This window comes from Microcaecilia unicolor, chromosome 2 (assembly GCF_901765095.1).
Source record: "Microcaecilia unicolor chromosome 2, aMicUni1.1, whole genome shotgun sequence".
Taxonomy (NCBI): Eukaryota; Metazoa; Chordata; class Amphibia; order Gymnophiona; family Siphonopidae; genus Microcaecilia; species Microcaecilia unicolor.
Window position 1 is genome coordinate 455,215,883 of NC_044032.1, and position 24,411 is coordinate 455,240,293.

The 24,411-nt window shown below is 40.5% G+C and overlaps 1 protein-coding gene across 5 annotated transcripts in view; it reads left to right on the forward strand.

The window, feature by feature from the left end:
• Window positions 1-5,057: 5,057 nt before the first annotated feature.
• The window catches only part of EXOC6B (exocyst complex component 6B), a 1,013,473-nt gene continuing 994,119 nt past the window's right edge, over window positions 5,058-24,411 (forward strand). For all 5 annotated transcript variants that reach the window (XM_030190960.1, XM_030190961.1, XM_030190962.1 and 2 more), the window contains exon 1: window positions 5,058-5,197. In XM_030190960.1, the coding sequence (XP_030046820.1) occupies window positions 5,100-5,197 (98 nt within the window). In that variant the 5' untranslated portion in view covers window positions 5,058-5,099. The remainder of the gene's footprint in view (window positions 5,198-24,411) is intronic.

A 24,411-nucleotide genomic window follows, 5' to 3' on the forward strand; every position in this document is an offset into this window, starting at 1 on the left:
TTACTAGAGTGTAACTCTTTCAAATTGCACTTACACATATATGAAGGTGCAAGTCCATAAAGAATCTTAATTCAAAACAGAGATCTTAAAGTGGATCTGGGCCTCCACAGGAAGTCAATGTAATTTTATCGAAAGAGGAGTCACTCTATCATATTTACTGGCTGAGAATATTAAGTGGGCCACTGTATTTTGAATAGTTTGAAATTTTTTAGATGAGTTTTCAAACAAGCTGCATAAATGCTATTGCAATAGTCCAACAAAGACAACAAACTTTGGACTACTAAACACAAAAATAGAAGTTTCAAGAAGAGTACAAATTCTTTTGATAGTAATTATTAGGTGAGGGATGCATAATAAGACCAAAAATATTCTAATGCCTCTGTATCGCTCCATGGTGCGATCTCACCTTGAGTATTGTGTTCAATTCTGGTTGCCGTATCTCAAAAAAAGATATGGCGGAATTAGAAAAGATTCAAAGAAAAGCAACCAAAACGAGAGGGGATGGAACTGTTCCCATATGAGGAAAGGCTAAAGAGCTTAGGGCTCTTCAGCTTGGAAAAGAGACGGCTAAGGGTGGGGGGGAGATATGATTATATGATTGAGGTCTACAAAATCCTGAGTGGTGTGGAGTGGGTGGAGGTGAATCGATTTTTCACTCATTCAAAAAGTACAAAGACCAGGGGACACTCAATTAAATTGCACAGAAATACTTTTAAAACAAATAGGAGGAAATATTTTTTTCACTCAAAGAATAGTTAAGTTCTGGAACTTATTATTGGAGGATGTGGTAACAGTGGTTAGCATATCTGGGTTTAAAAAAGGTTTGGACAAGTTCCTGGAGGAATAGTCCATAGTCTTTTGTTGAAATGGACATGGGAGAAGCCACTGCTTGCCCCGGAATTGGTAGCATGGAATGGTGCTACTAATTGGGTTTCTCCCAGGTACTTGTGACCTGGATTGGCAACTGCTGGAAGCAGGATACTGGGCTAGATGGACTATTGGTCTGACCCAGTATGGCTATTCTTATGTTCATCTGTTTGTTCTTAACTTCCTTAATAGAAAGAAAGCTTTTTTCACTATCAGGTTAATTTGTGAATCTAACATCAAAGAACTTGAAAGTACGGCGTCTATGATTTTTTATTTTATCTTCAAACGTAAAATTAGGATTATTTTGAGAATACTGTCATTCCATACATCATCTTTCTTACCTATTAGCAAAAAAATTTTTTCTGTATTTATTTTTATGGCGCAACAGTTTTTATTGATGACACATCACAATATATCACAACCTACATAGATTCTGAGCAGTGAATAAAATGTGTAAAATTACATGATACAGCAAACAAACAAATAAATAAATAAACAAATAAATAAATAAATAACAAATAAGCCTCTCCATCATTCTGTTTATATATAACAATAAAAAGCATCCCCCTCCCCCCGCCACAAGAGACAGAAATTAATTTACAGTAAGCAAATTACAGTTTGGATGGAGAGAGGTGAGAAGAAAAGGTAGCTAAAGCTGAAAAGTATAACAAAGCACATAAGGCCCCCCCCCCACCCCTCCTCCACTGACCACCAGCAAAACTCGAGAAGCTGGACAGAGACTGTACTCTTCTAGCTCTCTCCAATAATCAGAATAAATAGAAAATTCCCCATCTGTCTCTGAACCCCTCATCTTCCCATTTCCAACCCCATCACCCACCTATTTAACCAAATTTCAAAAACTCTAGGAACATATCCAAACTCAAACCTATGATTACAACTATCTGGAGGGTCCACCTAGAACATTTACAATTGAACTACTTGCTCTTAGGGAAAGGGAATAAAGGTAAGGATCCAAAACCATCAGAAATCTGTGTCTATGTTTATACATCCCCCTCACTCCTCGGGATTGCAATACACACAAACTGTGTATCCTACATCTCCATTCCCACTATGAAGGTGGTTCTTTTTGCAGCCAATATCTAAAGACACATTTTAATGCTATCACTCGAGATTTTAGAAGTAATAACTTCAAGCCTTTTCCTGTATGGCCAAGGCCTTTTCCCAAGGGACTTTCCCTTGTATGGCCAAGGCCTTTTCCCATCCAAGAATCACTGTGAAAGATGAGCCAGTGAGGCAGGTTTTGACACCCTGAACCAGTGCCTTACCTGGCTTGTGTAAAACCGGTCCTGACCCTAGGGAGTAATAAACACTAGAAATTAACCACAAATAAAACGAATAAAAACATAAAACATAAATACAATATACATATACTTATAAACATAACAAACAAAAAAAGCCAATATCCTGCCATTTTGCATTGTTTTATTTCAACCTACACTATTAGCAGTTTATGAAAATAAAAGTCTTCAGCCATTTCCTAAATTTAAGCCAATCTCCCTGGGCCTGTACAGCAAGGAGTGTACCTACATCTACAAGAGACACAGTTTTATACAAATGAACCTCAAGCAGTGCCTGATCATTGTGATAAGTTACGTTACATTTGGAATCAGGGCTGCACTCAGCTGCTTTTTGCCATATTTGTCATTGGCATAAATACCAATAGAATAAGCTTGCAATGAAGGCAATAGGCTACAAGCTGCCAATGCAGAGCCAGGAGACTGTCAGGCTCACTTTCAAAAGAGAAAAATGTATAAAAAGTGACATAAGTCTGCATTTGGACATTTTGCTTACAAAAACGTCCAAATCAGTATTTTCAAAACCTATTTGTAGACGTTTTTCTATGAAGTCCATCAGAAGCACATCGTCGCAGCGGCGGCAGGCTGGGCTTGCGTCGCCTCCAGCCTTCCCTCTCAGTGTCCTGCCCTCTGATGGAATGTTGTCTTTCCGCGAGGGCAGGACACTGAGAGGGAAGGAAATGCTAGAGGCGAGCTAACATCAGCATGCTGTTATGAACCTAGCCAGTCAGCCATCCAGGGAAGCAGAGTTAAAAAAGCTGGCCCCTCCTACTTCCCAATAGGTTGATTTTCTATGTTTTGCACTTCTATGTTTTTTTGTTCCTGAAAATGGCCTGAAAAGAAAAACGCACAGCGCAGAAAACCTTGATACAAATGATATTAAAGTAAAAAAAGATAGACTTTTTGCTTTTTAAAAAATGGTTACATTTGCTATTTGGATTTGGGACGTTTAGCACAAAATGTCCAAAGTCTGAGTTAGATGACATATTGAAAATGCCCCTCAATGTGGAGGGGCATTTTCGATATGATGTCTAAATCTGACTTTGGATGTTTTGCTCAAGACCTCCAGAAATCGAATAGCAAACATGACCATTTTCGAACTGGCAAAATGTTTATCTTTTTATTTAGAAAATTGCCTTTTTCTAGATGTTGCTGTACTCAGTAGTTGCAGGATCCATGTGACTAGTTTGAGCAGATGATAAAGACTGGAAAGGTGGGCAAGTTAGAACATGCTCAGAAACACCATCTAGACTTTTCTGAGCTATACAAAGCGCCTGTGGCTCAAGCTGTCATGTGGTGATAGCAACTGTCTATTTGTGGCTGCCTTAACCTTCTTGTCCTCAGAGAACTATCTTTATATACTGCGACTGGTTGTTCCTTTGTTTTACTTTGAGCTTTCTACACTATTACATTCAGATCCATGGATCCTGATTGAAAAATGGAAAATTCAGTTCCTTTCTTCTTGGGGTGCCCTCTTAAAATTGGCATTTAAAAAAAAACCTGATTTGTCTTGTCTGATAAAAGATATGTCTGCCAGCTGCTGGGTACAACGAATATGCACAGTAGTGAAGCAGCATAACTGTTGCACATGTGTAACCCGGGTTTGCTATCTCCCCGGGTTAGAGGGGGGCTCGAGAGGCTAGCAGTCACTTACTTAGGTCTAGGTCCCTTCAGCTCATCTACTCAGGAACCACATGACACTCAGAGGATTAAAAGTAACCGGAACATTTATTTAACTGTTTTTGATGGTTCCACTGCATTGATTTTCATACATTTCAGATGTAATTCATAATTGCTTTCAAGGTGGTCACAACTTCAAGCAATAGTACATTTCTGGGTTAACACATGTGCACAACCCTCATGCCTGTCCTGCAGTCTAACTGGAACTCAGAACAGAATTCACTCTCTTGATGTAGTTCAATACCATCCGGGCTAGACTCCTTGTAACTGTCGTCTCACTTTGGGCTGCCACCCTGAAGGTATTGCCTCAGCCAGGGGTAGACCACACTCTACCTAAGCCCCGGTTACGGCTGGACTCCCCAATCTGCCAAGTTTCTGGCTCCTGAAATAACTGAAGCAATGTAACAGCTGCCAATGGTTTCAATCCACTGGTTACAGCACTACAGGACCCCCCTTAACTTCAATGGGTTCAGGGGGTTATAGGTAGTTCAGAACTCTGGCAACAACCAAGACTGTAGTTACTCCATCAAGAGGCAGAGGCAGAGCCAGGGACAAATCTTTGCCTCTGAGCTCCTCCAGTCACTCCCCTAATGACCTGCAACCCAGGGCTCACTCTGTCATGTTCTTAACAAGACAGATGGTGGCCTATGGTGGTAGTTTCATAAGGGAGGCAAACAGCAGCTGAAGTAAAAACAAAACAATATGTCGTCTGTTAACAGTCACCAAATCTCAAAGAAGCCTCTGAACATATTTTTTTTATAGGTGGGCAATTTTGAGATGGCTTATTTACCTGGATTTTTTTTTTTTAACTGTCTTCCTAGCACACACTATATACTTTTGCTGTTTAAACATTTAAAAGCATGGCAGGAAAGGTGGTATTGGGATGATCATAACTGTTCGGCGGGGGGGTGGGGGGATGCGGAGATTTAGGAGCATGAAAGTTTAATGGAGGTGAGAGAAATGCTGAAGCGTCACCTAGAGCCCGCATGGGACCACACAGCTGAAGCATTGCCTCTCGCTTGCTGCTCGTAAAACCGTACTGTCCGCTTCCTAATGCCGATTTCCAACAGGAAAGGAAACTCCATCTCCCGGCATGCTTAAGCACCGATGCGTCACGAAGTGGTGACATTACGTAACGTCCCACTGCGGGTTTGTTGCGTGTGTGAACGCGCACGCCTGGCTGGGTTGGCGGCAGCGGCGGCTCCCACAGGGCTAAGGGTAGGGGGCGCGAGAGACATGGCGGAGCTGGAGAGCTTGGAGACGGCGGCGGAGCACGAGCGTATTTTGCGCGAGATCGAGAGCACGGACACGGCGTGCATCGGGCCCACTCTCAGGTGAGGGGATCCTGCCGGGGGAAGGGGAGGGGTACAGCGTGGGAACGGCGCGGTCCAAAGGCTCCCGAGCTGCACTGTCACAGCGTCCACATCTTTGAGCTGGGAGGCGCTTCTCCAGCGATGTCTTTGTTTTGTAGTTCCATCAAGTGCAAGTCAAACAACTTCATTTACTGCATCTGCTTATGTTGTTAGTCCAATAAGAGCTACCACAGTGTGGAACAAAGCCCGTTTTTTGATTGCTCATTATCAAGGCAGCTATTATTGCTTTGCATTAGTTTGGTTGGTAGCTAAAGTGCTTCTGCTGGTTGACAGCTGCAGATCACCTAGCTTTCTTTGTTTCTTTTGGGCACTTTGGCACTTGTCATCACCTGTGATAGGAATTTGTCTTCATATTATATTGTTACATTTTTAATAGTACAAAATTAAATGCAGCAATTTAATTCTGAAAGTTAGCAAGACCAGCGGGCTCATTTTCAAAGCACTTAGCCTCCCAAAGTTCCATAGAAACCTATGGAACTTAGCCTCCCAAAGTGCTTTGAAAATATGCCTCCAGGTGGACTAATTGAGTGGGGTTTGAAGTTTGCTAGTGCTAGTCTGTAAAACAATTTCACAATGTCACCTGCAGAATCCTGGAAAATGGACTTACCTTGTTTCAGTTTGTGGTACTTCCTAAGTATTGCTTTAGGATAATGTTCCAGGATAAGGAAATTATGTAATGACTGTCATTCTTGTGAGTGTGGTGGTGTAGTTAAAGTGGCAGTTAAATTTTGTTTGAGCCTTCAGTGGGGCAGTAGTGGCTCATTATACACTGTTGTAAAAGGGAATAGTCTGTCTCTTTTATTGTGTTTTGGAACACTCGGCATTGTTTGGAAGGGCCCTGAAAGAGATATGTACTCCTGGGGGAATTCTGTGCTCAATGTCTTACAATTGTGCAGACTTTATTTACTCACATTGCACAATACAAAAACTGCCTTAAAAAGTAGCATGCAGTATAGAAAAACATGACTCAAGGAAGCAGAACTTTTTTTTGTTTTGTTTAAATTTTGTATTGAATTGCACCCTTTCATAAATCCTGGCTTTCCTCTTTTCTTTTCCAGGCACTACCCTTCCATTTTTATCCCCCTTTCAGTTTGATTTCCCACTACACACGCAGAGGGTTTCTCTTTCCTCCTAAGTAGAGAGGTGTGGTAGCCGTGTTAGTCCACTCTTAAGGTTATCAATAGAAATCAAACAAAATAAAACATGGAAAAGAAAATAAGCTGATACCTTTTCTCCTAGAATCAACTCCAGCTTGGTGTCCCTCTTCTCTCTCTCCATATTTGTATCCCAAGCTCATAGCCCTCATCCCAGATTTCTGCCTGTTCCCCTAGCCCTTACTAGCAGTTCCTCCAGCTTGTTCTGTACACTGCCCCCCAAAGCTTTAATCCCCTTGTTCTATTTCCTCAGCTACTAAATAATAAAAGGAAACTTTAAAACAATATAGGAACGCAAGACCTTTGAAGTCAAAATGATTAAATATTTTGTCACCCACCAGACATGACTTAACAAAGATCTGGGTTTTCTAGCCCATTATAAACCATGAAATTTCACTGCTTTGCCACCCTCTGATCACCATGCATATATCTCCCTGTCCCCCATCCTCTCAGCCCTCTCTGTTTCTCACCTAGCCCACCCCTCCCTCATCCCTTCAGACTGTCACCGAAATACTTTGATGTTTCACTTATATATGCTGTTACTTATCAAAATTTGCTTATTTCTGATCTGACGAAAGCTAATCTAAAAATGTATCAAGTTAGTCCAATAAAAATGGTACCATATTTTCTTTTCTGTGTTTTATTTTATTTCAATTGATTACCTTTAAAAGTGGACTAACACGGCTACCACATCTCCCTATTCATCTCCCTACAAAACCTTTGCTTTGCTCTGCCTTAGCTGCTTCTCTTGCTCTCAATCTCCCTCTGTTTCTTTTGACCCTCACTCCCAGTTAGCCCCCACTTGATCCTCTCTAAAATCACACACTCCTTTTTTCCCCACTTAAAATTGTACCAGACCAGAGGTCTGATAGCTGGGAGGAGACAGTTGGAAACTTAATCATCATGCTCCTCCCTGTAGCCACACCTATTTCCTCCCTTTTCAGGGGAGCATGCTGATGATCGTTGGCCAGCTGCCTAACATTAAGGTGCAACTGTTTATCTCCTAGTGATCAGACATCAGGCACTGTCTTAACAGACAGACCATGCAACAAGCTGTGCACAGAGCAATAGATCCTTCCTGATGCTGCCTCACTTGTTTTCTCTTTCACCAGTGTGAGTCGATGTGGTTGTTACTAGTCTTGTTTTCCAGCCTGTGCAGCTGTCACCACCTTTTTCCTGCATTTTACTCTGACAGACACATAGTGCTGGATAGTGATGCTGCAGCCACTTCCTTGTGGCCTGCATAGCTGTAGCTGCTGTTTCCTCTTAGTCCCTGCACCAAATTCTGCATTGGACATTTATGCAGGTTTCCCCAGGAATGATGTATGGAGGCGGAACTCACATATATTTGCCATTATGTGATGCTCCTTTAACTCTAGATCCTGCATGCAAAGGGTTATTCCTTTGTTTAGATAAGTGTCCTTAGGTCTGATTAGATTTATTCCTGCTCAGATTAACAGTAAATCCAAGTGGCTTCCCTTGTTGCCCATATAGCTCCCATTTCCTATCCCTTAACCCTCCATTGCTCCATGTAAGCCGCATTGAGCCTGCCTTTCATGGAAACCCAGGGGAGCCTGTGCACATTACATCGCTCATTTTTTTCTTTTACTCTGTCTGGTTCTATTGAAATGGAATGGAGCTGGATCTTACCACTTTTAAATGACAGTGCAGGTATTGTAATAGCATCACTGCTGCACTAGTCTTCTGAAAAGTGATTTTTTTTTTGTAGGCCTTGCCTGCCCAGAGAGTATCTTACTATATCCATTGGCCACACATGTCCGTCCCCCTTTCCTTCCAAATAAACATTTGCTCAATCTGATTCACTGTCATGTGCTACACATGTGCTCTAAGACTCATCACTCACAGTCGCATATTGGAGAGTTTGGTCCTGCAATTGGACCTCAGCAGCTTTTGATTTAAAGGACCTGGTAAAGTTGGGAGTGGAGTGGGGGGGGGGGGGGGGGGGAGGTCCTGCTTTTAATTGGTTTGAGGCCTTTCTTCTCAAACTTCTCAAACTACTAAGGCTTCTTTGAAGGGAGTTGAAGGGAGAGACTTGAGGTGCCTGGGCTGCCTTGTGGGCTTTTGCAGGACTCGCCATCTCCCTCCCCTTTTTTTATGTAACATATATTTGTGTATGTTTTTTGGGGGGGAATCCTATCAAAATATATAACATTTATCATTTATCTTATTCAGATAATTTTCAATTGTTTTTACTAATTGAAAACTCTGATGGAAATTGTTGTGAAGCTGTCATGTTGTGTGGAGAGTTTTTTTGTTGAGAATTGGATGAATTTGAATAGTCTGAAATTGAACAAGGGTAAGAAGACAAGGAGGAGTCTTGAATATCTGCCTCTGGAGAAGGTGATTCTATGGGTTGCTATCCTTAAGCTTCAGTCGTACATCAAAAGTTCAAGAATTCTTATCGATTCCCTCTTACCTTTGGAGGCCCAGGTATTGACTCTTTTTCACAAATGGTTCCATAGAGATGATTTAAGGCAGGTAGTACTTGCAGCTTTTGTATCTGGGATTGCCTAAGAAAATGTTAAGGAGGCATCATCTGCAGAATACCACAGCTAAGGTGATCTGGTGTGAGGGAGAGAATAGGCCTGTTCTTTCTGATCTCTGTATTTATTAGGATCTATTTACTGCCTTTTTTGAAGAAATTCATCTAGGTTGGTGTACAATGGTTACCCATAGTCCTCAGGACTTTTTTTTTATTAATCTTTTTTGTTTTTGTTATTATTAATTATAAGTATCAGGTACAATTCAGAAAGACAAGTAGCAGAAGTCCACATTTACCAACTCTTACAGACACAGCTATCATGAATTGATAGTCCCCAAACCTATGCAGTCCCCAACAGCCAAACCCCAAAACTAGCCTGCTATCAGATCTATTTTTGCCGAGAGTGCTTTATCTGCTAAGGAAGAATGAGGGTCAAGATTGAAAAGTAGCTGAACGTCATTGGAATACATGAAGAAACCAGACAGAAGGAAAGAGAAAATAATATTTGAGAAAAATCATATTAAGGGAAGCGGGGAGAAAGAATAGAACAAAGTAGAAGAGGAATGAAAGCCTGTATGATGGAAGACAGGGGGAATGAAAAGGATAGCAGGAAGAAGTGGTGGGAGCATTATGCTAAGGCCAAATGGCTATTATCACTGTAGGGAGGTGGGCAAGAAGTTGTTTATAAGTGAGCTGGAAAGCCAGGCTTTAATTTTTCTTCTTGAATTTGGGGAAGTATGGTTCTACACTGGCTCCCACTCAAAGAACGCATCACATTCAAACTCTGTACCTTGGTCCATAAAATCATCCATGGTGACGCCCCAGCCTACATGTCGGACCTAATAGAACTACCACCCAGAAATGCAAAAAAAAATCCTCCCGCACATTCCTCAATCTTCATCCTCCCAAATGTAAAGGCTTGAAATACAAATCAATGCATGCATCAACCTTTTCCTATACAAGCACACAGCTCTGGAACTCACTGCCACGTAACCTGAAATCGGTCTACGAAATGACCAATTTCCGCAAACTCCTGAAAACTTATCTCTTCGACAAAATATATCATAAAGAACAACACGCGTAACTCTACTTTCTTTAAGATATCCAGGAATGTTCTTTAATGTCTTTTGCTTTCACACTATCATGCACCTAATGTTTATGGCTTTAACACTATCATGTATTTCACCATCATGTAACCAAAACTTCTGCTAAAACAAATGTATACTCTTTTCTATTTCCAATATTATGTATTTCACCATCATGTACCCAAAACTTGCTGTAAAACCAAATGTACATTCTTTTCTATTTCCAGTATCCACGATAAATTGTAAGCCACATTGAGCCTGCAAAAAGGTGGGATAATGTGGGATACAAATGTAATAATAATAATATCCAGGGGAAGGGAGTTTCAGAAGTGTGGGCTGACATAGCAGAAAGCTGAGATTTAGGACATCTCAAGATATAACCTAGATGGAGGATATAGGGATAGAAGCCCCTTTGGACCTTTAACATAATTTCCAGAGAGACTGCATTTTGTTATCTTGGGCTTAAATTGTGTAAATCTTCCCCCCTTGGGTCAAAAAACAACTTTCCATCCTTCTGTTCAAACAAAACTCTCCTGTTCAGTAAAACCTTTGATGGTGGTTCTACCTGATACCTTGCACTTCTCTACCACTCTTTTCCGTTTCCTGTCATACCCTTTCTAATTTTATTTTAATACTGTAAACTGCTCAGAAGCCTTTGTAGGCATGTGGTTATATATCAAATGAAATAAACAAGCATTCACTGGAAGAAGCTGGATGGAACGTAGGGGGTGTGTGAGTTAGCCAGGTAGACAACAGCTTTGGGAGATATACCCTTTAAAACAAGTGTTTTAAAACTTGAGCCATGTAGCATTGGTAACCAGTGTTCAGAAATGAGGTGGGCATTATGAAATAAAGTGGTGGCAGAAGACTGGACAAGTTGAAGACGCTTCAATAAAGTAAGGGCTTCACAGTAGAGGGTGTTACAATAGTCCAAGTACAAAAATACTACAAAAATGATCTGCCTGTGGATAAGTTTTTGTGATGGAAACGGTCTGGCAGAACAAATTTGGTATAAGGCCAAAGAAGCAGGAATTTGACGTTTGAAAGACAACTTGGAGTAAAAAATGAACACCTTAGATGTGAATAGTTTAATGAAGGGGAATGGGGTGGGTCTCGGTGAGAGAAGGGTGGGATTGGGCAAGCAGGGACCAGAAAGATGAATAGCTTCATATTTGTAGATATTGAGAAACAAGATTTTTTTTTCTCAGTCAGGAAGAGAGTGCAAGGAGACAGGAGTAGAGAATCTGGACATCATCAGCTTAGCAATAGGGGCTACAACCTGTGATTGAATGAGGAGCAGGAGAGAGGCAAGAAGACATTGAAGAGGGTTGGCACTAGGATGGAGTTTTGCTCTACACTGCAATTAACAGTGTAGGAGATAGAGGAAGCTTGGCGATGTGTCTGAAAAGAGCAGTCTGCGAGAGAGGGTTTGAACTGGTCAAGGGCAGAACCAGAGATCCCTAGATTGTGCCAACTTATCTGAAGCAGTACAGTGAATGTTATATCATCTATGGCAGCCAGTGCCATCTGTGCTGCAGACTCCAATGCACAGCGAACAGCACTCAAACATTTGGGCATTTCAGCAGTCCTTCATACTTCCGGTATTGTCAATATGTTGCATAACAAATGCCTATAAACACAACTTCACCTGGGTGAAGACTATTGGCGACCACTTTCTTAGTGTGACAGACCCGCAGTACTGCTTCAGATAAGTCGCTGCTTTAAGATCTTTTACATAATGATGTGGTGGTGCATTATGATTTATTGGACTTTTGCTGCAAGATCAACTTTGAAAAGAAATATTGTGTATTTTTTGGGCACGAGTACATTCAATATATAGCACACACATATGGAAGAGCAAGTGATGGTGTGAAAACGTTTTAGGTCTGTATGGTTTGCCAGGGTTTGTCTCCTGTTTCATTCAGTCCTATGACCTATTGTCTATTGACTTTTTATACTGATGCTTTCTGATAATTTCAACATATTAGAATATAAACTTTTATTAAGTAATATTTAAATATTGAGTTGTAGTGGCATTGCCTGATGCTTCATATCTTCCACTTTTATTGTTTGCAAATGTAATTTTGTTTACACCATGATGGTGATGGAACACCATAGGATGGGAAGGAATTGGCCTCAGCCTTAGCGAAAAGTTTGACAAATCTGGGAACCTGTTTGGAGCTCAATGCATAGAGCATGCATGCACCTAGTTATTAAATTATTGAAATATGTTTGTTTTGTGGGGGAGGAGGACTCTGTTGGTCTGAGGATTGTACTGCGAGGAGTTATTGCTTTGGTTCCACTTCTGTGCTAATTTTAGGCAGGATCAGAGCCATGTTGCCTTGGATATTGGGAGAGGGATAGATTGGGAGATGTTAGTTGGGGTGGGGAATAAGAAGAACTTATCCAAAAAGTTCTTAAGATGTTGACACTGTTTTGTTGTACGGTTTTAATTCGATATGTTATCTATTCTTGACCATACTGGCTTGACTGTATTGTTACTGTTCAACAATAAACAGTTATTAAAAAAAAAGTGTTGCCAATTTGCAGCATTGTTGGATTGCTGGTTTAATCAAGTATTGACAATGAATTTACTGTGCTACAATCAAAATTATCACTGATGGCTTGTCATGCTGGCAAGAGCAATCTCTCCAAAGTGGTATCTCTACAGGAGTACGTTGTTCTACATGTCTATACAACTCTGTGGCGTTATCGATGTGAAAGGATTTGACCCCTGAGGAAGGCTTCCAGCCAAAACACGGGCCCGTGTTGGGCCCTTTTATTGGGTCAGATTTACTAATAGCAAATAAACTTTTGGACACCTATTACTAGTGGTTTGCATTGGCTACTTGGTACTGTCCCATTTCCACCCTTGCTGTGTGTTTTCTGCTCATTTCCTGTGGAAGGTGCGTGGACTCCCTTTTTTTTGTTTTCACAATCAAAATTATAAAACCACTCTTCTGTGATTGTGTGACTGTCCTATTTGTGACGTCAGTATTTGATCATGGTGGAGTATAACCTGAACAGAGTGGTAGGCGTGGCTCTGGCCTCTTTATTGGGCAGACTGGATTAACCATGCAGGTCTTTACCATCAAATTCCGGTCACTTAAGCATCATATCCCTGGGAACACTGTGGGCTAATACAGTCACCAGATACTGTCTATAAGGATGGTCATGATCTCTCTTTCCCATCTTTCCCAGGGGCCGTGAATGCTCCCTCTGGAACATGCCCAACCATCCCAGACTCTTCCTCCTTTCTCCTCCTCCCTGGATCTATGAATGCTCCTTCTAATCATTCTGGAGTACAAAAGGCCTGATACATGAATTGAACCAAAGACTGTCCGCATGACAGCACTGTTTGGCCCACCCATAATTTAAAATCTTTATCAGGCTAGTCATTGCAGAGATGCTTCTGGTTGGGAACTCGGCAACTTCTTCTTGAACTTGGTTTTGTGTGTACCTAGTTCCAGCCAGTAGGCATTGAAGCTTCTGAGGCCTGGGGAATCTAACAGGGGTCTTCAGCATGGCACTGTGCAGCAGATTTCTCTGAGTTGGTCTACTCTACCCTTTTCTATTGGGAATACACTAATCTCAGGAAAGGAAGTAGCTAATATAGCTTGGGTTTCAGAGCCGGATGGGCCCAGATGCTTCTCATGCAAAGCCATCACCCATATTTTCTGCTGTTTGGCCTTCTGTGCCTCTTCTACTCCAGCTTTGAATAATAATTTTTATATTTTATTATTTACTGGTTTTTTTTTTTTTGTGTGGAATAGTCAAGGCCCCTCTTTCTGGCATCAAATTTAGAGGCTGTTTTACTAAAATGCACTAGAATGTGGGCTTAACACATTGTAATGCAGGATTTTACCATACGTTAAGTCCAGATTTAAAGTGGCACCTTTTGGGGACATAACCTGCTTTATGTTTATTGCAGATCATGCTTTAATGTTAATTCTGCGGGTACCACGTGCTAATAACACGGGAGACCTTAACCTATTTAGGAGGTGTTAAATGGTCCCATGTTAACAGTGCGCTAGTTGGTTAGCGTTCGGTAAGTATAATGTACTAGCTGGCTAATGCTACCACGCCCTGAAAGAAAACAAATGTAGCAATATGCAGTTCAACGCATGGAAACGGAAATTATCATAAAATACTATAACATGGTAGCCTGTTCTTGTATGTTAAGTGCAAATTAACCCCCTGATTCTATAAAGGCTTGCCAAAAATTGTGCGCAAAATGTAGGCACGGTTCCGATTTGTGCACGCAATTTTAACAAGCAATTATTGGCACTAATTAGATTTAATTGGATGTACACGCATAAAGTTTGAAGCAGGATCCGCACCTTAAATTTATTTGCGGCTCCAAAAAAGGGGGCACGGAAAGGGGAAGTCATGGGCATTTCGGGACGGAACAGGGTGTGGTTTTTAGTTACACAATTACAGAATTAATGTGTTCAGGTTCCTAAACTTAGGTGTGGGCATTAGCACCATGTTTTCGTTGGCGCAAATGGTTGTGCACTTAAGTGCTATTCTGTAAACCGCGTCAAACTTTACTGCTTAAGCGGGTTTTAGTAAAAGGGTCCCTTAGTGAATGGACTTCAAAATCTTTAACTTTTCTAACTTTTGTATTTGATTCCTTGGTGAACTGAAGTATGTGAAGTGTCTGAATGCTATTTACTACTACTACTATTAAACATTTCTATAGCGCTACTAGACTTACGCAGCGCAGCGCTGTACAAATTAACATGAAAAGCCAGTCCCTGCTCAGCAGAGCTTACAATCTAAATTGGACAGACGAACAGACAGCTAGGGGTGGGGAAATTGCAGTGGTAGGAGTGATAAGTGAGGGTGTTGAGTAAGAGAGTCATGGTTAGGAGTCAAAAGCAGTAGCAAAGAGGTGGGCTTTAAGCCTAGACTTGAAGACAGCCAGAGATTGAGCCTGACGTACTGGCTCAGGGAGTCTATTCCAGGCATAGGGAGCAGCGAGATAGAAGGAACGGAGCCGGGAGTTAGCAGTGGGGGAGAAGGGGGACGACAGGAGACATTTACCCAGTGAACGGAGTTCACGGGGAGGAGTGTAGGGAGAGATGAGAGCGGAAAGGTACTGAGGAGCTGCGGAGTGGATGCACTTGTAGGTCAAAAGGAGAAGTTTGAACCGTATGCGGAAGCGGATAGGGAGCCAGTGAAGTGACTTGAGGAGAGGGCTAACGTGAGTATAGCGACTCTGGCGGAATATAAGACGCGCAGCAGAGTTTTGAATTATGAATCTTAAGTTAATTATGGCATTACTATATTGATCCTTATCGGTATCCTGGATGACCTTCTGGAAAGACGTTTATAAAAATGAGCCGTGTCCTTTGGATTATGCTGGAAAATGCCTTATGCCTTTTGGTGGAATCTTTATTGTTATTGTTCTTGCTGTTAATTAAAAAATATATATTTTAAACAATAAATAAGGGCCCTGTTTTCTAAGCCATGCTGTAGGCATGCTAACTTTAGAGATGACCATTATATTCCTATGGGTGTCTCTAGCGTTAGAGCGCGCTGATTTTTAGTGTGTGCTAAAAGGTTTGCACGACTTAGTAAACAGGGCCCCAGATGAGTTGTGTCCATAATAATAAATGTTCACTTTTCATCCCTCCTCCAAAAATCTAAAATTTGAATAATGAAATGTTTGGATGAAGAACCTGAGAATAAGATTGAAAGAAAGAGCTTTTAGATTTACAAAGCCAAAATAGATTAGTGCAGTTTACATGATTTGAGGTTATTCTCATCTCAGGTTTATCTTAAGTATTGTCTTTTTGAACAAATAACATTTTCAAATAATTTGTGTTTTGCTCCTGGATAAACATTTGCCAGGCGGGTAGAACCAGTTACCATCACACCAGAAACTTTGTTTTTGTGCATACAGTTAGTCATTTCCTGTACTAGTTTGGCACATGATCTAATATTGCCAGTAATTCCTGCCTGAAATGTGACCTATTTTTATATAGGGTTGCTGTGTAGTTTTAGGTTTGTAATGCTGCATTCAGCTTTCTATTACTGTGCCAGCTTTTGGCCTAGAAGCTGTGAAGCCCTTTCATGGTCCTTGGGTTAAGGTGCTGTGCACTCTGTGTGTCTGCGCTGGCTGTGTGAGAAGGTTTCTGAAGAAGGAAGATAAAATAAATAGCAGCACTTGTAAATACTGTTTTCCCTCTTGTCTGCCAAGGTTCTTACTCATCAAAACTCTCTTGGTTTTAATGCCAAAGTTATCTTTGCCTTTATTTTTGCATTTTAACCACATTGTCTTTCCTTCACACTAAGAACAAGTCACAGGATATTTTGCTGTTGTCATTTTTTTTTTTTTTACAGAGATGCTGTTAATTATCTTCAAGTTTTCACTCTATAAGCATTTGGCACTTTTATTTAAATGTAAGATAAGAAGTGAGCATGTATGAATGCAGGCAGGCACTTTTTATTCACGTATAGCTGGCAGTGATTTGCTGATTTCAGGCTCTTTTTTTACTTTAAGCTGTCAGACATGACTGTGTATCCCACCAGCGGGGGAAGTGGGAAATTGGGTTGTCTGGCTTTGAAATTTCTGGATTTGCAGATGTGTTTCCGACATCTTAATGAGCAGTTTCTGGGCTCAAATATTTGTATATTTCCTAACTTGTCTCAGGTGACACAGAAGTGTAGAAAAGAATTTTAGGCCCTTAGGCCAAGGGTTCTTGCATTAGGTGCCACATTTGTTTTGAAATTTCCTGCTAAATGTTGTGTTGTATATCAGGTCTAAGAATTTTCTTGTCTTTGAGCCTAGACAACAGATTGAATTGTTGTGGCTAGGGAAGGGGTTAATATGTTAGTGGGTTCTGATGCTCTGTTTTAGCGAAGCATTTCTGGCTACAGGTTTCTGCTTAGTTCATGCCACTACCCTTGTGTTGAATTTTTCTATATTTGTTCAGATACCTGATTTGACCCCTCTATAATTGTGGACTAAATATTGGTAATTTTCCTTAATTGAGGTTAATGTTGCTATGTTGTGTTTCTAATATATATCAAGTTATGGAATGATATTTGCTTGATGTATTGATACATAAATAAAAAAAAGAAAGAAAATTATTGATTTACGCCTCCTGAAAAAGTCAGTTTTCTAAAGGAAAAAGTCAGTTTCTGAGTGGTTCCTTCTATCACGGGCTTAATGTAAGTGTCTACATTTGTACTATTGTTAAAGTGTTGACAAAAACTTATAGCATCCTTTTAGCGTAGAAGTTGAAAATGGTTTTTCAGCATTGTTTAAAGTGAAACAGATGGAGGATCAATGAAAACAGATATATGCTTGGTGTGTTGGCTCTGTGATTTACACTATAGCTTTGCACCTCATGGTGAGCACTGCTCTGCTGTGAAGGGGGTATGTGATGGGAATTGGTTGTCCTGCCAAAGCAATGATGCATTTTGAACCCAAAGCCAGCACAGGAAGAGTAACTGGGAATCTCTCTACCCTAGACGACCAGGGCATCCTTAAGGTAAGGAGGGGTGCTCATCAAGGAAGAGTTGTTCTTCTAGGGGGGGGGATTCTTTGGGAGATGGTGTAGAAGGACATATACTTGGGAGGAGGGACTTCAGAAGGGGGTGGATACTGTTTATCGCTGTTAGGGCCTGCATATTAACCGTAAGCATTAACGACGATTAATCAACAGCACTTATAAATTACAGTGCTTTTTTCATAGCAAAAATGGTGCCAGTACTCGGAGGCAGGGCAGTGCTTAAAGGATGCATTGGCCATGAGGGGACCCACCCTTACAATAGCCATGCCCTCGTAACCAGTCATAATGCCCTGTTTACTAAGGCACGTTAGCATTTTTAACGCACCTACAATTAGCATGCGTGTTAACCATGTAGGCGCCTATAGGGATATTGTAGGTGCCTACACAGTTAACGCACATACATAGTTAACACACATTAAAGACGCTAAGGTGCCTATAACGCAGCTTAGTAAACAGGGCCCATAGTGTAGAAAAAGGCAGCATTGCAGATGTTACACCGGTCCTTAGAACAGGGGTGAGCAGTCTGTCTTTGAGGGCTGCAACCCAGTTCTGTTCTTAGGATTTGCCAAATAAGTATGCATTTAATATATTAAGCAACTATTGAACTTACAAAAATCTTTTATTCAGAACGTTTCCCAAAACATAATTCAATAAATCGATAAAATCATTAATCAATATATTCACTCCTAGTAAACATGCATATGTATGAGATCTATTTGCATACAATGGGGGCAGTACATGCAAAAAGATCTCATGCAAATTATTTGGGGAAATCCTGAAAACCCGAGTGGGTTGTGGCCCTTGAGGACTGAGGTTGCCCATCTGTACCTTAGCATATACCTTTTGTTGGGAAAAGAGAACAAGCCATGCTTCTACAAAGCTCTACACAGAATTTCTCACCTTGCACCTTGGTTGTACATGCAAAATATGGACAGAGCCTCACCAAATACAGAGCAAATGACCATGTATTAGAAATAGAAATGTACAGACAAAAACTGAACTGGAAACACCAATAAGTTGGACTCATGCAGTACAACACCTGAAAAATAGGAACAGAAATGCATTTCCTTTGTACTGCACAAAATGCAAAGAGATCAGAAGATGAGACAAGTTCAGATTCCCAAAGCTGGCATATTCAGATCGCCAAACTAGAACTAAAATTCATTCCTCTGCCTTTGTTGTCAGGACAGCTCAGCCTCTGTAGCCTGTGTTGCTCGCATTTTGCAAAAGCTAAGCTATTATGTGCTGGCTGCAATGCATCTCCCTATTCTCCCCTCCTCCCCCCCTCCCCCCCCACACAGAGGCCTGCAGGAATTGCTAAAGACCCTCCTTTCGAGGGAGGAACTCTGGCTGCATTTGGAGTGTGCTGACCCTGTGCTTTTTCATAAATACCTGGGGACCAAGGACTAATTTTTGGTGGACACTGGCCAAGCTGCTGGTATGTAGACCACCAAGTTCGCCTTGGAAAAAAAAGCCCTGCATACGTAGGGTTACCATATTTGCCCTAAGGAAGTCTCCTGAGGCTGCCGCTTGAACTCTTGACAGCCGTTTTGAAGCGGCGCCGGGAGCAAGACAGTCTGCAGCCGGGCAGGAAAGAGGGGGCTCTTTCCTGCCCCAAAGAGGTCACTAGACCACCAGGGCACTACAATAAGGTAAAGGAGGGGAGGGGGGATAGGACACCCTGAGGTCCGCCTGCCTGTCCATCCGCCCACCAGCCTTGCCTGTTCATCCGCATATCTGGACAAACAGGTAGGCTGGCATACCTGCCCGGATGCCCGGCCATGTCCTCAAAAAGAGGACAAAACAGGACATATGGTAATCCTATGCATACCCATATGATTTCTACTCTTAATATCTTACTGAAACAATTCTAGTTAAAATATATTGCTGGAGTTGTATTGTAATTTGGATTGGGGTGTGGATTCATTAAGTTGAGGAGGGTACTGTTCAGGCTTCAGGGTATTGGGATTACTGGTCCCCTTTTAAATTGGTTCAAATTGGGGGGGAGGAGGAGGGGGGGAAGTTGGGGAGTTGCAGTGGGGTAGGGGTAGATAGGCTATCAATGTTAAGACAGATCCCATTGTTAGGGATTTTGGATGTGAGGTACCCGACGAGTTAAGGCATCGGGCTACTATTAGTTATTAATCTGTAGAGTCCATTAGTGGCAGGTAGATTTTGTGTTAGTACTGTAAGGTGGATCATACATTGCTGTTATATGTTTCCGGGGGGTTCTTGAAATGACTCTTTTTTTAAAAATAAGTTATAATTTGATGTCCTTTGAAATTGGGGGAAAGGGGAGGAAAAGGATGGATAACTTGAAGATGGGTTTAACCTATTGGCATATTGCCGAACAAAGTTCTTGTTTTAACTGTTGTGTACCCCATTGTGATGCTGTTGATTTTGATCTGTCTTCAGTAAAAACGTTAAACTATATATAAATTGGTTCAAATCTTTTCTGTTTGGCAGAGTTTATTATATCAGGTAGTTGTCAACTCTTCCTCTTGTTTGTGCCTCTGGTGCAGGCTATTGAATCTGTGCTGGCAATATCCCCTTGTATTTACCTTGAGGCTAGTGCCATGAAGTTGCTGTGCTCCATCTTAACAGCTGCCTGTTACAGATTTATTTGTTTGAAAAGCCATCAACTCAAATTGAATTTCTCTATCATTAAGGTAATTTGGATTAGTAGACCTTCACCTTTTGGGTAGTGGTCCTAGTATGCATTTGGGTGATGAGGTATTAACTGCTAGTGCACAGCTTCCCAAACTTTTCTTTGATGCACCTTTTCCATTGTCTGCTAAAATTGACCCATGGACCCCAAGTTTTAATGAAAGAGCTCAGGCTCTACACACCAATTCTGCCTTGTCATAGGTTCTGTGACTGGTTGCAGGGGGCCTGGCTATTGTGGGGAGGGTGCCTCAGTGATTACCCCCACCCCTGAAGGGTGGCCTAGCATTTGAGTACCGGCACCTTTTTCACTAGAAAAAGTGCGCTGGTTATGTTATAGTGGTTCTTGTATTCCGCATATACCTGTTCAGTTCAAGGACAGATCACAATAGACAAGAGCTGGACCAATCAGTCCAGGTACTACAAACAAAACAACATAATATTAAACTTTAAAATTCACACCTCTAACAGACCATAAAATAAACATTAGATAAAACCTGCCTTACAAAACAGGAAAGCTTTTAGATACTTTCTGAATTGGAGATAATGAATACAAGACCTCAAAGATGTTGGGAGTTGGTTCCATAGATTAGCTAACTGATTTTGAATAGACAACGTAAGATGTTTTTATAGATTTTAAATTCTTATACATTGGAAATCGAAGTTGAAAAAAAGATTCCCAGTATTATGTCTAGAAAAGGATCCTCGTAACAATGATACTAAATTCAACGTATAATCGGGAATTTCCCCAGTTAGGATTTTAAAAGTAGTAATACCTAATTTGAACTGTATTCTTTCATTAACTGTAAACCAGTGAAGCTTAGAGAAATATGATTGAAGTGACTCAAATCGAGATAATCCAAAGATCAGTCTAACAGCAAAATTATGTACAAGCTGTAATCGATGGATCAATGGTTTAGAACAAACAGCTGAAGTTAGATTACAGGCATCTAGTCTAGAAAGAATTAAATATTGAACCAAAATTCTGAAAGCCACTAGGCTAAAGTATTTTCTAAAAATCCTCAACTTATAAAAGAGTGTTTAATAATTGAGTGAGACCACCTATTGTCCTTGCAGTATCAATCTCCACTCCTAAAATTTTTGAATAAAGATCCAAAGAAAACTGGTTGCCATCCAAAGATATGAATTCAACATATCTTTGATCTGATGTAGGACCAAGCCATAAAAACTGGAAATTGTATTTCATCAAGTTGCAACCAGATTCTATCAACTGAAACAGAAATAGGAACATAAAATGGTGAAACACAGCAAAAATTAGAAAGTTTAAGCTGGTTTCTAACTAACTGAATCTTAGTTTGAAAATGAGTGGCCAAATCAGAGGCAGATGGAGAAATAGAATCCAAGGTGTTGACTGGTTGGTTCACATTAGTTAACTGATCAAGTAAAGAAAATTAATTTCCTTACATCTGGTTTAACATTCCCAACTGTCTTAAAATAATACTCTCTCCTTGGTCAATAAAAACTTATATTCATGAATCTTAGTTCGCCATATATTTTTATTATCTAGGGTAGGGGGGCATCTCCACAATCGCTCTGTTCTTCTACAGGAACATTTTAACAGCAGAAGTTCTTGATCAAACCATTTCTCTGAGTTTCTACGAACTTTCAATCTATATTTAACTGGAGCTAAGAATATTTCCATGTAGAGAATTCCAGCTTTCTAGAAAATTTGTCAGAAAAAGAAACAGAAAGAAACTGACTGTTAGCTACCTTCCAAAATTCATCTGGATTAACCTTTGCTCTATTGCAAGAAGAATGTTGAAAAACATTTTTTTGTCTTAGATTCTTCTCTCCATGATAAAGTAAAATTTAATAAAAAGCGGTCCGCCCATGAACAGCGGTAATGAAGTTAAAAGACAGTGAGGCACATTCCTTCAAAATAGTAGTAGAAGCTAACAGATCCAGTTGATGGCCTTTATCATGAGTAGGAGCTTTAAACAGTCGCTGTAATCCAAATGCCTCTAGAGAGTAAAAAATCTTCTTGATCTGGGAATCTGAGACTAATTCTAAGTGAAGATTGAGGTCCCCAAGTAAAAAAGTAAAACCATCAGGCCACTTTCCTGGAGGAACATTACATAATATACAACATAATGATTAATCGAATGATTTGTCCTCAATTTCACAACCTAGTAATTAAAGAGATGGAGAACTAATAGAATCTAGGAGCTTCACATTAAAAAATGATGTATATAAGATGGCAAGACCTCCACCCCTTTGATTTGCCCTAGATAAATGAATAAGTTTATATCCTAAAGGACATAATGATTGTAGTTGTGGATCATCCTGAAAAGGAAACCAAGTGTCAGTCAAGAATAAGAAACCAAGTAGACCATATTTCAGGGGTCTTTTTACCAAGGTGCACTAGCATTTATAGCACGTGCTAAAAATAAGTGTGTGCTAAACGCTAGAGACACCCATATATGCCTGTGGTGCTCGCTAATCATTAGCGCACTCTAAAAACGCTATTGCACCTTTGTAAAAGCTCCCCCTCAGTCTTAACAGCTGAATGACAATTTATATAACCACAGGGAATAGGAGTAAAATTTCTAATTATGATTAGGGCTCACCTTACAGAAATGCATTTTTCTGTGCTGTTTGTTGCCATTTCTAATGAATAAAAGAAGATGACAGTAAACATGAGTCTGTTACTGTCCAAACAAGACATCATTTCTAAGTGTCACATAACTGGCATGGATTTAAGTAACAGTACCTGGAGAGACATTTCCAGATATTGTAAAATGAACAAGGACAACCTCAAATTTGCTCAAATGTTAATGTTTTCCCATTTCTGTGATACATCAAATTTATTTTCCCCTTACCAAGTTTTTCTTGATATAAATTTTTAAATACAAATAAAAAAAACTTTTGTTCTTTACTCCCTCACAGTAGAGCTTAATATTTTTCAATAAAAACAATTTCCTAGGTCTGCTTCCATCATTGTGTGTGCTGGATGGTTGTGTCCTCAAAAAATGCTATGGTGAAGTGGTTGCCAGTAGCAACTGGGAGATTAGCTCCCTGTGTCAAGCCAAGAACATTCTATCAGTCCACCATCCCGGTAGTCCGAAGTGAGGCAGTAAGCGAAGAGGGAAGTGTAGTGTCTGCAGTATTTATGTAGCCCTGGTGCCACTGTGTTTCTGTATCCAGAATGTCTTGGTGTGGGTAGAGGCTGGAACATCATTTCTCCTTCCTTGGGGCAAGCTTCAAGATTTTCCTTTCATGGACTTTTGTCATCACATGCTCTAATCTGTCACCGAGAACAGTCGTTCAAATCTTCAACCTAGGCGCAAAGTAAGTGAAAAGAAAAACAAAAACGTTTTATGGAGAAATGTATAAAAATAAAACATAGATGAATAATTGAAAGGAAAAATAGAAGAAAAAATTCCAATATCGGTAGCAGACACGCAGAAATGATAATCTTGAATCCTATTTCCTGGTAGACTGTCACTATATAAATGCTAAATAGTAGTAGTAGTAGTAATTCCTCTATAGCAGAAGTTCTTAATCCAATGGTGCCGCACTGGGAAGAGGTCAGAAGGGCTGTGGAGAAGTCTTGAAATCTGAGGCAATTTACTGAAACTTTCTAGACAGAGTGAAGGAGGTTTTAGGACAGTTATTGGTAGTGTTATGTTACTGTGTACTACTGTAATTTTAGCAACACATTAGCAGTTAGCACTGTTAGCACTGTCAGTTAGTGACATATGTAGCTAGCTGTCAGTTATCACTGGTTGACAGGTGGTTTAGGAAGGAGTTGTGAGGTTTCATTGATCAGTTAAAGGGATGTGAGACACCCCCCCCCCCCCAAAAAAAAAAAAGTTAAGAGTCCCTGCTCTATAGAATCCAAATACTTCTTAGATTTCACTTTTTTGTCCTTTTCTCTCTTGGCAGATTTGTCGCTCCTCCTCTGGTTCCTCGACTCTGTTGATATCTGTAAGGAAACAGACTAAAAATAGATGTCTTCCTCTTAACGACAGTAGAATTTTCTTTTGTGATCTTCAGCTACCTTGGCCTGTAGAACCCTGTTCTAAAAGTCCAGAATGAAGAGGGCTTTTGTATATTCCACTGGTCTTTGCATGGACAAAGAAGAAAGTACAGTTATGCTTTACCTGATACCTGTAGTTGTTTGAGTCCTTCAGACCAGTCTAGAAACCTAGCCAAGGAATCCAGGGTAGTAGGAATTAGACGAAGGGCATTGTCTCAGGTTATATGCGCTAAAAGAAAATGCAAC